General features: G+C 52.6%; 1 protein-coding gene across 1 annotated transcript; it reads right to left on the reverse strand.

Moving 5' to 3' along the window:
* Window positions 1-10,276: 10,276 nt before the first annotated feature.
* Window positions 10,277-12,027, reverse strand: CEBPB (CCAAT enhancer binding protein beta). The gene has a single exon (XM_036396023.2). The coding sequence runs from the start codon at window positions 11,796-11,798 to the stop codon at window positions 10,824-10,826; it is 975 nt and encodes a 324-aa protein (XP_036251916.1). The 5' UTR covers window positions 11,799-12,027; the 3' UTR covers window positions 10,277-10,823.
* Between the last annotated feature and the right edge of the window lie 1,061 nt (window positions 12,028-13,088).

Consider the following 13,088-nt stretch of genomic DNA (forward strand, 5'->3'; position numbering starts at 1 on the left):
GGCGCCACCATAAGATTAAGAAGCTCTGCAGTGACATTCTCAACATGGTCTGTTCAAAGGTCATTAGCAGAGCCCTTCATTCTGGAAAAGCCCAGAGGATGGCACGGAAGTGAGCCACAGAAGGAGAGGAAAAGGAAAAGGAGAAGGAAAAGGAGAAGGAAAAGGAAAAGGAGGCAGTAACTGCTGGAGCCTTTCTGGCTGTGCTCATGTGGACCTGCTCAGGTGGTGCTGCAGTGCAGGGGCCTCGTGGCAGTGGCCTTTGTGCTGCTGCAGGGACTGTCACACTTGCTGTGTGCTCCTGTCACCTCGGACGTTGGCTCACATGGCACTGCTGCCCCTGAGCTCCTTTCAGATGCCATCCCCATACTGGGGCTTTATGGTTTCTGGATGCTCCAGCCTCAGAGCAGGATATTGCCCTCAAAGATTCCAGGCAGAGAGCAGGCACTGCAACTCAGGAAGCACCTTCTCTGAGAGGATACACTAGTTAAATTTTATTTTCCTCCCAGTGGACAAATCCTCCCAGCTCCCTGTGTTTGAAGAAGCCAGAATGGGTTTCAATGTACACAAAGCTCCACAGGACCCACGGAATCAGGAGAGAGGACTTTGTCCCAGGACTCCCAGTGCTGCTGCCACTGCAGCTGTGGTGTCTCTGGGGACAGCCTGGCCCTCGTGACCTGGGGAGGTGGCACTGCCCATGCCCTGCTGCCCTGCTGCCCTGCTCCAAGCAGCTGCTGGTAAGTGAAAATGTACCAAAGCTGTTTTTCAGAAGCCTGGCTCAGTGCTGAGGGGCCAATGGCAGCGTTGCTGACGTGCTGCTCAAACAAGCCCCGGAGCCCTTTTGCCCCTCTTGGTGCAGAGGCAGCAGGGGATTTACGCTGGGGGATAAATAGGTGGTTCCAAAGTGAGAAGGAAAGAGCCAAAGTTGGAAGCCAACCACAAAACGTGGGTGTAAACGATTACCAAAGGCTTCCAGTAACTCTGCTATCATCAGAGACTGGCTTTATGGGTATGGCCTCAAGAAGTTTCCCTCCACTTAATTAAAGAGGCAGATAAGTATCTAGGTGGAGTGTGCAGATAGGTTCTGAATGAGTTATCCACTAAGGCTGGTTCGCTGCACCTATTGTTAAAGCCAGAATATAATATCAGATTAATGCATTATATTTGCCTATTATAGCACTATGTCATCATTATATGACATGTTATAATTAAAGCCCTGCATTAGAAACAAAACTATTTGGCTTGGGATAAGTTGCCTTTATGACTTCTGTGGTTATGATTTCCTCCTTTTCTTAACCCCTTAAAACTGCATAATATAGCTATTTGTAGCTGTATAAAGAAAGTTTCTAGTTTCAGATTCTAATCTCAGGTAATTCGATGTAAATAAAGCCAAAATCTGGCACATATTATTTTCCTGTGTCAGAGTATTTGCTAGTAGAGGGAAATCCACGTTGTTTGGGTTGAGAGAATCCCAAAGATGGGCAGATTAAAGAAGAGGGTGCCTGACTCCCCATCCTCCCCAGCTGTCCCCAGCAGCCCTGGGTTTGTCCCATTCCCCAGGATTCCAGGAAGCTGCTTGGCAAACTCTCCCTCTTCCTTTTCCTTCCTGGAACCACACAAGATAAAATTGGTTCTTAGAGCAGTTTCTGGCCACAGCTGCCGGGAAGCCAGAGCTCCCAAATGCAAACTGGAGCCTGGGTGTGGGATGGCAGCTTGGCTAACTGACTATGCTAATGGCCTTAATTAGCCATTTGCATATGCACGCTTCTCAATGTCAGTAGCTGGTGATTCATGCAGTGCCAGCCTCAGCCCTGCTGCCAGGCTGGGGCACAGGGGGCCAGCAGTGCCCCCAATGCACACAGCAAGGGCTGGCACCAGGCAAGGCACAATTCCCCAAATGGCCAGGCTGGGGCTGCTGCCCAGGCAGGGCAGGGCAGGGCAGGGCAGGGCAGGGCAGGGAACCTTCCTGCTGCTCTCTGGAGGCAGCTTCACCATCCAGGTTTTGCAATGCTATATAAATCTAATTGCTGTCTTCTATGTCACTGGCTGGAGTGTGCCCTTGCTTGGCTCAGGGGTGACCACCTTGCCGAGGGTGACGAGGAGGGGACCGGGGTGACACCCCCTGTCCCCTCAGTCCCTCTGGCAGAGGTGACTGTGCTGCAGTGCTGGCAATCCAGTCCTTGTCTTCCTGATGGGTGATGACCTTTCCCCTGGACTTGCAGAGAGCTGGATTTGGCCTTGGAAATTGGCTTGTGCACCAGGAACTGTTCTGCCTTTTCTGTTTCACTTGGAAATGGGCAGTCTCCTCCCAGGGCAATCTCTGCCGTGCGGGAAGGGCCCCAGTGTCAGTGCCAGATGTGTCAGATCATCAGTCTGGGCACACACAGGCTTCTGATGGAGCTGCTGCAGACACGGCTTTAGCATTTCATCTAAAATAACAGAATTCCTACAGCAAGAAGCAGACAAGTAAAAATAATTATATGCAAAAATCTGGTTTTAACTTTTGCCTTGAACAGATGCTTACGCGGCTTCTGCCGCCGGTCCCGTGGGCACTGCTGAAGGGAAATCCCCTCCCTGGTGTCACCTGTCATGGGCAGGTGAGGCACCGAGCCCATCCCACCAAGGTGCCCCATCACTGGGGATGTGCTGGGCCACACTCAGCCACCAGCAGAGCCCTGTCCAGGGCTGCTTCACTTTCTGCTCTGCAGGCTCCTGAGCACTACAGAACACTGCTCATTTCTGGGAACGTTTCCATCAGCCTCTTGAAGGTGCTTTTAGAACCCCTTTCAGTGCTTCCCCATCCTGCCTGACAGGCCAGGTGTGGGCATGGCAGGGTTTCTTGTCATTGTCCCCTTGTCCCTGCAGCCAGAGTGAGCCTGGAGTCACAGACTGGCACAGGAGAGGCCCTGGCAGGGCTCAGGGCAGCTCAGGGAAGGCAGAGCTCCCTTCCAAGGCAGAAAAGGGAAGATGCTATCCAGTTCTGAGGGTGATTAGAGATGATGGGGCAGGATAAAAATAAGGCCCCTGCAGAGGATTTCCTAATGAGGCACAAGCTACTCAGTCAGGGAAAAAATTACTTTCTAATAGCATCTGCCTATTTTACATGTATAATGAGCCAGACTTTGTGTGGTCAAATGACTGTCAGGGAAGGGTTTGGAGTGAGGGACAGTTGTGCTTCTGGCCTTTGCTGTGACCAGTGTTACCCTGGGAGAGAGCAGAGTGGAAAAGCAGAGCACTGGCTGCAGAAACCAGCACGTAACAAACCCAAGAGGTCCATTGGCCTCTTCACTACAGGACCCTGTGGGTCAGCAGATTGGGAAGGCACTGGCTGAGAGCACAGCTCCTGCCCTGCTGAGCAGTGTCAGAGCTGTGGCACCATCTCAGTTGGCTCTCCCGGGCAGGTGCTCTTGGGTGGCAGCTGTAGGGAAGGGTGACCCCCGTGTTTCTTTCCCCACAGCTGGTGCCTGGTGCCAGCTGCAGTGGGGGGGTCACTGCAGAGGGCAGGGGGCTCTGGGGGCCGCAGCCCCTGCCCAGCCCTGGGGGCTCCCTGGCAAACAGGCACTGCAGGAGGGGTTTGTCCCTGAGCTGCCCAGCCCCTGCCTGTCTGGGCAGGGTCAGGCACCCCCAGAGCCCCTGCTCTCCCCTGCTACCCCTGCTCCGTGCGAAGCAAGGCTTTGCCTCTTTAAAAAAAAGAGAGAGAGAAACATTTTTGCTTTGCCTGTCCCAGTAAACTGGCTCTCATGCCAGTAAAGCATTCCTAATTGGCAGGATTTAGAGACTGATCATTTCAATTTATGCCCAGAACAGGTAGGGCAGCAATGAAAGCCTCTCCCACCCAACCCCACCCCTTCTCACCAGTGCGCCTCAACCCTGCCCTGGAGGGACCACCTGGAGGGCTGAGCAGGGAGTTCCCATCGTGCAATAAAGGCCCCGGCCCGCAGTAAATAGCAAAGAGCAGGCTGGGCTTATGGCTCCTTAACAGCCAGGGTCCCTCTGGTCACAGAGCTCCTGCAGAGGAGCACCTGCTGCTGGAGTCCCCAGTCCTTTCCTAACACTGCCTTTCAGTCTTGGCAGGAAACACCACAGTGAAATTTTCCCTTCTCCTTTTCCTGAGGTCGGTGGGAAAATCGTCCCTTGGCTGTTGGAAATGGCTCCCATCAGTGCCAGGCTTGCAAGAGCCTTCCCAGAACCCTGGGCTGCTGGGGATGGCTTCCTTCTCCCCAGGCCCCTTCACCATGGGCAGATTTGCCTCCTTGCCCTTTTTGCCAATCCCTTTCCCCTGTGCCAGCCTTGCTCAAGGACTGTGTCCCCTTGCAAGCAGGCACAGGCCCGTATGACAGGAGGCTGAGAGCCTCATTCCCTGCTGGAATTCACCTGTTGTGAGCGCCCCATCCCTCACAAGGCAGGCTCCCCTCACCCTGGGGGAAGGCACAATCAACCCATATTTGTTATTGACAGAGGAAGAACTACCAAGGAGCGTTAGATTTCCCCATAAAGCAGGAACATCTATTCCTCTAAATAAAATGCTTTGCAAAAATAACAACTAAACCCAAGCACGGCACAAACTGGGAGCCATTAGCAAATCAGGCTTCTGCAAGTGCAGAGCTAAAATCCAAATAACATTTTCCAGTAGCCATTAGTCTCACTCAGATTGCCCAATGCAGGCATCACTGCTTTTCTCAGCATCTGCTTTATCAGTTGTCTTCCAGCCCAGGGAAGTCCGTGGCTCTTGGCAGCAGCTCCTGCTGATGTGCAGGGGTTATTGCTCAAGAGCCTTTGATCAGCAGCCAGGCTCCATCACACCGAGCTCTGAAGCCCTGGCTGCCAGGGCTGGCCAGCACAGAGGCTGGATGGGCTCCCTCCGTGCAGCAGGACTGCTCTTGGACAGCATCTCATCAGCACGTCCCTGGACAGCCAGCCTTGCCCTGAGTTGGCCACAGTGTGCCCCGGGGCTGGGCAGGCTCTGGGGCTGTGTCTGCACAGCTCTGGGCTCAGCCTGCAGCTCCTGTGCAGCCCTGCTCTGCTGTGCACTCACTGCAGTGCACCAGGAGTGTCATCTCCTTTTGCACAGCCAGTCACAGCCAAATCAGCTCTCAAACTGCAAAACACATGAAATAAAGTGCTCAGAATATGCCGGGGCATGTGCTACGAAACTGAGCAAGGCACAAAAATTTTCCCAGAGACACGCGGACCATGTATATACAGATCCATGTAAATAATCCCATGTAAATGCAGATTTATGCATTTATCATTACTCATGCCAGTAATAATAGTTCCACTGAAATCACTACAGCTACGTGTATAAAATGAAGCACATGTGTAAGATCAGGATCTAAATATGGAACAGGCAAATTCACCTGCAGCTATGGCAACTGCACCTGGAACTGCAGATGCACATACCTGCATGAGCCTCTGTTATGTTAGGGGCTGGCTGATAATATTAAGATATGTGAAACACTGGTGGAAAAGGCAAGACCAGAAACTGTCTCTTCTGTTCCAAAGCTCCGTATTTATCCCTTGCATCTTAATTTCTGTCAGTATTCTGCACTCATTACTTCTGCAGTTCTGTAATTTGCTTTAAAAGGGGTTGAGGACACTGTAGCTGCACTCAGACATCAAGGCCTTCTGCCATCTCTCCTACTCCTTCAGATTTGGGGACTCAGCCCAGCAATCAGCACTATTCTTAACTTCAAGCACAGAAATGTGTTGTGCCACCCTGAGTGGTCATCAATAACTCAGCAGCAGGAGAGCAGCCCTGTGCAGAGTTTGGGTTTCTTCACAGAGCTGGCACCGAGGCTGGCTTGTGTGCTCGACTGAAGTGTTCTTGGCTAGAGGCCAGCCTGCATTCCTCTAAGCAACCAAACTCCCTGATAATGACTCCTTTTTTTCATAATTCTCCTCATCTCGTTGTGCCAAGTTATCCCCCAGATATTCTGCTCCTGGTACACTGAAGTGTCAGACACGCTGAGGTATCTCAGTAAGTTACATTCTTTGTTTGTTCTCTGGCCCTCTGTTTTGCAAAAAGCAATAGAGACAGGAGCTGTGTTTTACTGTTGCAGGACACCTGGGCTCAGAATGCCTGTCAGAACCGTGCACCCCGAGCTGTGTGTGGATGGCAGAGGCTGGGGAAAGGAGCAAAACTCTGTTTGTGCTGGAGCCACCCTTGTGCTCTGCAAAGCGGCTCCAGGCACTTTCTCTACTTCTTGTGATTCCCTTCCTGAATTGCTGCAGCCAAGTAATTGTTTCATCATGTTGCTCTGAAATATTTTCCCATCGTGTCACCATCACATTCATCTCTCCAATGTTCATTTCTCCTCTGCTCACTTAGAGAGGATCTATCCCAAAGCATCGCGCCCAGGTGGGGAGGCGGCGGGGGAGGCTCGGGGGTTTTGGTGGTTTGGAGTCCTGATTGCTGTCCCTGTCATTTCTAGGCACCAGCAGCGAGCCGCTCACCACAGCCCTAATAACGCTGTTGCAATCCACTGGCAAAGGCCCGGTATTTATAGCAAACAAACAAGTCCGGGTGCGGGCGGGGCCGGGCACTCCCGCCCCTCCTGGCCAGAGCCCGGCTCCTCCGGAGGGGCTGAGCCAGCGCCTCCCCTTCCTCAGCTCCGAGGGGATTTATTCTGCAAATTCTATCAAACTGGGAGACCCAACTAAACCTCTGATTAAATACCCTGAGCTCTGGGAAGGTGCTGTGATCGCTATGGAACGTGTGATGCAGGAATCCCAAAAACAAGGGCCAACGGGACAGGGCAAGGTGAAAACCAGATGTAGATCTCAGTCTTTCTTAATTTTTAATTAGCTCCAAATTTTTATTTATTATTATTAATTGTTATTATATAAATAATTTCCATAGTAGATATATTTGGGGGGGAAATTCATAATAAATGAGAATTAAATTTGCCACTACTTTGTGAAATCGTGGCACCCAGTTGGAAGGTTTGGAATAAATATGTCCCTGTTGTAAATGCAAATCAATGATCTTAAGCAAGTGTTAACGCACTTCTCCTCATTTTGCATTCCAGCCCCATAGATTCCCACATCCATCCACCAGCACGTCTAGGAGGGGAGAAAAGCTTTTACTCAAAATAAAACATTTGAACCATTGAGCAGGTGGGGAAATGATCACAAAATTTCCAATTCGCAGTAGATCAAATGCAGCACGTGTAGGGAACGAGGGCCCTGCCAGCCCTGGGAGCTGCAGTGCCCGAGCAGCCTGGCTTTCATTTGACAGAGGAGCAGCAGTTAGTACAGAGAGATGCATGAAATTTCCTGCATCTTCTAAGAGTCACCAATGGAAAGCAATGGGAAAAGTGGAAAGCAGCATCACAGTGTCAGAATTGCACTGGGTTGCTCATGCTTTGGGCAGATAACAGAGTGATAATTGAAGAACTACTTTCAAAACTGTAATTGTATTTTTAAATATATATTTTTTTAACTGCTACCTATGATTCGTTTTGCAGAACTAAGCACTACTGAATTCAAACACCTTATAAACCAGTGCTTTGGAAAGGGCGTATCAGTGCCAAGGATTTACAGACCGACTTCCACAGAGAAAAAGCTCGGTTGCTTTAGCAGCAATAAGAAAGACCCATAGAAATTGACCAATGTTAATACATCATTTGAAAAGAAATATAAAAATACAAATAAAAAGCCCAAATGAAACGCTGGTTATAAATTTGATAAAAGCGAGAGCAGCTGCCCGTGCCTGGAGCTCTCAGCATGGTTTGCCTGCCACGAGCTGTCCTGGGTGGCTGCAGGAAGAGAAGCTCAGCAAGCCCTGTCCCAGGCCAACTGAGACATTCCAAGTCCTGCTCTCAGCCAGCAGAATCTTATTTGTCATGGGAAACTAAATCAATATTTGGAGCTGAGACATTGTTTGGACAGGGATTTTCCAATCCCCCCACTGCAATTAGAAAAGGTATTTGGAATCTTTTGTCTACTTTAGTGCTTGGAATTTTCTCAGATTCATTTACAAGCTATTTTTTCCAGACAATTATTTTCTAGGAAATGTTTCAATTACCTGGGTTTTTTCATATGCTGTTTTAGAGGGCAGAGTATTTCATGGCCTCCATGCATTTAATGGCACTACAAAGCTCCTACAATGTAAGTTATGAGGGTAATACAAGATTAAGAATGAAGGACTGGGGAATTCTCTTTCCAAGTCATTCACGGATTCCTTCTGAGATGACTGTAAAATTGGTGTGTTTATGGCTTAATTTTCTTGTCTGTACAAAAAATCATTGCTGGACAAGGGTCCTCCCGAGGTAGAAATCTGTCATCCTAATTCAGAGATACCTTGGAGTACAGCAGTAATTTAAACATCATTCCTTAAATTGCAGCCACGCCGCCCTGGCTCTCCTGCACCGGGGCAGGCAGGGTTTAGGGATGGGGATTAGCTCCTTCATGCCTGGTGGAGCTCAATCTCCAAAACTGGACTAGTATTTAAACAGATATAAATACCTCCAGTACATCTTATCTTTCAATCTACCCTGCCTTCGAACTCTTGTTGGAAACTTTTTTATTTAGAAAGAACGAAAGAGAGAAAGAAAGAAATGTATCTGAGGACACCTCCAGTCCTCCAGCAATTCCACCTTGGGCAGCCCTGGGCTCTGCCTGGGAGCTGTGTGTGAGTTTGGGTGACATTGTGTGGCCTCCAGCAGAACAAGAAAATAGGATCTAAGGATGTGGATAGGTTTCGTAATGATACAAATAGTAGAATAAACAGCCAGGGGAGGCTGGAGTAATCATCGTCACGAGGGACGGCCAAGACAAGATCTAACGTCTGTCCTGCCTGCAAGAACTTGAGTCATGCTGGTGCAGGAGCAAGCTCACCCAAGAAATCTATTTTAGGGGCTCGTAAAAACAACTAAACAACTGAACTGCACTGTACAAAGTAAAAGCAAATGGGGGAAATCTGTGTAGGGCTAACCCTGCCCTGCTCCCGGCTGCACAGCCCTGGGGCAAGCAGAGAATGAGCAGCCACTGCCAGGGAGGGCTCCAGCCGATGGACCTGCAGGAGGCTCTGATCCTAAGGGTCAAAAAAAGCAGAGCAGCCCTTTCAGTAGAAAACGTTTTGCTTAAAGAGACACTGGAAATAAGCAACAAGTTTTGGATTTGTCCTGCAGCCCCCGGCTGTTTGTGTGGAATGTATAGGAACAAACTGAAGGCCGCTGTCTTTGCACTGAAATCCCCTTTTGTGCTCAGCTGTCAGAGCACAGGCAGCAGAGGAGCTTCTTTCCCCAGGCACTGGGAATCTGGATCGAAAAACTTCACGCTTAAATTTGGCCTAACAGGAAAATGGAAAATGCTGACTAAGACCTGATCTTCTGCCCAACTCCCTCCACGTAACCAGCCCGGGTCTGTTCACTCCTTACAGACCTTAGAGCACGGAGTAACAGCCAGCAGCTCCAGCCAGGCTGGCCTGTCCCAGCAGCAGGCACAGCCTTGGATCCCCCAGAACAAAGTCCTGGCCTGCCCCAAACCTCCTCCCCCTCCTCCTCCTCCTCCTCCTCCTCCTCTGCACCCCCACTCGTCTGCCTCTTGCCCCAGCCAACACCTCTCATCAGAGGATCTACCTGCAGTTCTTAGGAGTTTTTAGGAGAACATCTCCAAGCAAAGGGAAGGGGGTGGTTCATGAGCCTCTCACCTGGTTGGGTCTCATGGGAGCTTCCTGAGCAATGCCCGAAATTACCGAAATCCAACAGAAATGCTACTTTCTCATGTTTATTCCTGTAAACTACAAACATAAGAAATGCTGAATCGTAAAGAATAGGAACTATGTAAAGAAAAAAAAAAAACAAACAAAACCAAACACAAACAAAACCTCATTTCATGCTTCCTCCCTTACTTTTTCTTCCTCCCTCGCACTTCAGACTCGGCGTTATTTGCCAAAGATTGGTCATGGTTTGGATAGCACATCTTGCTCTACACGTTCAAAACAGCATGAAGTGCAGAAAAAAACCCAACACAAACACCTCCTCCCCAAACAACACCCAAGCAGCAGCTAAAGCAGGTGATTAAAGGAAACAAAATGAGGCAACAAGAACCGGCTAAGGCTTCCAGCTCTGCTCTTTGCTGAGTTTCTCTTGGGGGTTTTGGGGTTTGGTTTTGATTATTGTGTTGTGGGTTTTTTTTTTTTTCCTTTCTCTCAGAGAAAGCTAAAAGACCAACAAAAATCCCTATCCCTGATCACAGCATTGAGCCAGAATCAGCTGGAATTTCAACCCCGTGTTTAATCTAACTTTAAACATGCCTCCAAAATAAAACAAGCTACTTTTTTTTAACCTAGTCATAAAGTTTATTAAAATTGTTCATTAATGCTTCAAATGTAGCAAGAATGCATAGATCCCAAAATATACATATGTATTTTCTTATAGAAATAGATTATTCTTTATAATAAAAAAACTGTAGGAACATCTTTAACAGATTACTCAATCCATGACTGACAGTTACACGAGATTGCATCATGTACACAGCATTCCCAGCCATGCTTAAAGGATTGCATCACTTTGCCCTTGCTCTCCTCTCGCTCTTTTAAATAACCCAGCGCCCAGCAGAGCCCGCCCGGGCCGGGGCCGGGGTCCCTCCGCGCCCCCTCCGCGCCCGCCCCGCTGCAGCCCCGGCCCCGCTCAGACCCCGCGCGGCGGCGGAGCCTTCCGCCAACATGTCGGTAAAGACAAAAAAAACCCAAAAAAATATCCAACAACAACAACAGCACAAATGAAAACCAAACCCGCCCGCCCGCCGCGGGCTCTCGCCCCCCTCGGCCCGGCCCCAGAGCGCGGAGCGGGGCCGGCGGCTCCGCTCGCCCCGGCCGGGGGTCAGCAGCGCGGCGAGGAGGCGAGCAGGGGCTCGGGCAGCTGTTTGAACAAGTTCCTGAGGGTGCTCAGCTCCCGGGAGAGCTGCTCCACCTTCTTCTGCAGCCGCTCGTTCTCGGCCGTCAGTTCCAAGACTTTATGCTGCGTCTCCAGGTTGCGCATTTTGGCTTTGTCGCGGCTCTTGCGCACCGCGATGTTGTTCCTCTCCCGGCGGAGCTTGTACTCGTCGCTGTGCTTGTCCACGCACTTCTTGGGCTTGTTCTTGCCCGCCGGGGCGGCGGAGTAGCCCCCGCCGGCGGCGGCGGACTTGGAGGACTCGGAGGGGTTGGGGGTGCCGGGGGGGCTGGAGGAGGACGAGGTGGACAGGTTCCCGCTGCTGCCGCTCGGCACCGACTGGTAACCCAGGTAGGAGCGCACGGTGCTGCCGTAGGGCGAGGACATGCCCCCCGGTCCCGGCCCCGCGCCCCCTTCTTCCTTACGGGGCCCTTTGCAAGAGTCCAGGGTCTCGAAGACCGGCTCCACTTTGGTTTCCACGATCTGGGGCGGGAAGCAGCCCGGCAGCCCCCCCGGCTTGTGGCTCTGGCTGGCGCAGGGGTGGCTGTGCCGGGCGAGGCTGATGTAGGTGTAGTCGGGCTTCTTGCTGCCGCCGCTGCCTTTATAGTCCTCGGCGAAGAGATCGGAAAGGAAATCTTGGCCGGCGCCGCTGCTGCACGGAGGCTCAAAGTTGCCCCCTGCTGCTGCCGCGGGAGGCGGCGGCTGCGACGCCAAAGGCTCCAGGTACGGGCTGAAGTCGATGGCTCGCTCGTGGTCCCCGACGGTGAGCTCGGTCATGGAGCGGCCCCCGGCCGCCCGCGGGTGCAGCTTGTTGAGAGCAGCCAGACAGTCCGCCTCGTAATAGAAATTAGCCACTTCCATGGATTTAAAGGCGGGCGGCTGGATGGGGAGGCATGCTGCGTCCCAGGTCACCAGGCGTTGCATGAAAGCAAAGGGGGATGCGGGGAGGAGGAAACGACGCAGGGGGCCCCCCCCGGCAGAGGGTCAAGCTGCCGCCGTCGGGGTGGGGGGCTCCAGACCCTGCCGCAGTCTCTGGCCTGGGCACGGCCCCGCGGCGCTGCCCGGCCGGGCTGGATCAGTCCCTGCGGCGCGCCGGGGCTTCACCGCTCCGGCAGCTGCGGCGGGGGCTGGCGCGTCTCCTCCGGACCATCTGGTTCTGGGTCCCGTGTCCTAAAGTCTCTGACTTAGGAAAGTTCCTTTCCTCAGTTATTTATAGGGGCGGTGGATCCCATAGCAACAGGCGCGTCACCGCCTGGCCGCCTGCCACTCCGCACGCTCCGCGCTGCCGGTCCCGGCCCCGGAGGAGGCTCCCGGGGCGGGTGCGCCGGTGCCGTGCCGTGCCCGCCGGGCCGCCCACAACAAACCCGGGCAGGGACGGACGGACGGACGGACGGACGGAGGGAGGGAGGGAGGGAGGGGCCGGCTGCGGGCCCGCAGGTGCGGGAGGTCGGGGCTGGCCGGGGCGGCAGCGGGCAGCGCTCAGCCCCGGGGCCGCGGGGACAGCGTGTGCCGGGCACTGCCCGTGCTGCCCCGTGCCCGCCCGGGCTCCGCTCGGGCACCGCGGAGATAGATAGGCAGTGCCCGGGGCTGGCAGCGCCGCCGCGGCTGGGCACGGATCGCTCTGGGTCTCGTTTCACCTAGGGGAAATCAAGGCAGGAAAGATTTTTCCAAGTTCCTTTTGGCAAAGCGGGGGGAAGGCTGCAAACCGAAGGATCCCGTTACTCTGCGTGCCGGGCTTGCTTTGGTGAATCCCGCTGGCAAGCAGGAGTGTCCCGAGGGACGCGCCCAGAGCCACTCTGCACAGTGCGGGGCTGGAGCAGGGCACTGCCCCAGCTTCCGCCGGCGGCCGGAGCCCAGCCAAGCCCGCGCTGCCTCCCCAGCGCTGCCAGCACCCCTGGGGGCCTGAGCGTTTGTCTTGGCATATTTGCTTTGCACGATATGGTGCAACTGTCAGGGCACACACGGGAACCGGGAATAGGGAACGGGCGCTGGAGCCAAAGGGGACGGAATGGGGGTCAGAGGAGAGTTAGATTCCTGTGTCAGAACGTGGAATCCAAAAGTTTTGAGATTTGCGGGGTAAGTTTGGGAAGGAAGACTGAATCCCGATGTCCGTTTTAATTAAAGACACCCACCTTGGGAATCAAACTTATATTTTCACTCTCTTACTCCCACATTTACCTGTCTACAAGCTGATGATTCATGCCCAGAATAAAG

This window comes from Molothrus ater, chromosome 17 (genome assembly GCF_012460135.2).
Source record: "Molothrus ater isolate BHLD 08-10-18 breed brown headed cowbird chromosome 17, BPBGC_Mater_1.1, whole genome shotgun sequence".
Taxonomy (NCBI): Eukaryota; Metazoa; Chordata; class Aves; order Passeriformes; family Icteridae; genus Molothrus; species Molothrus ater.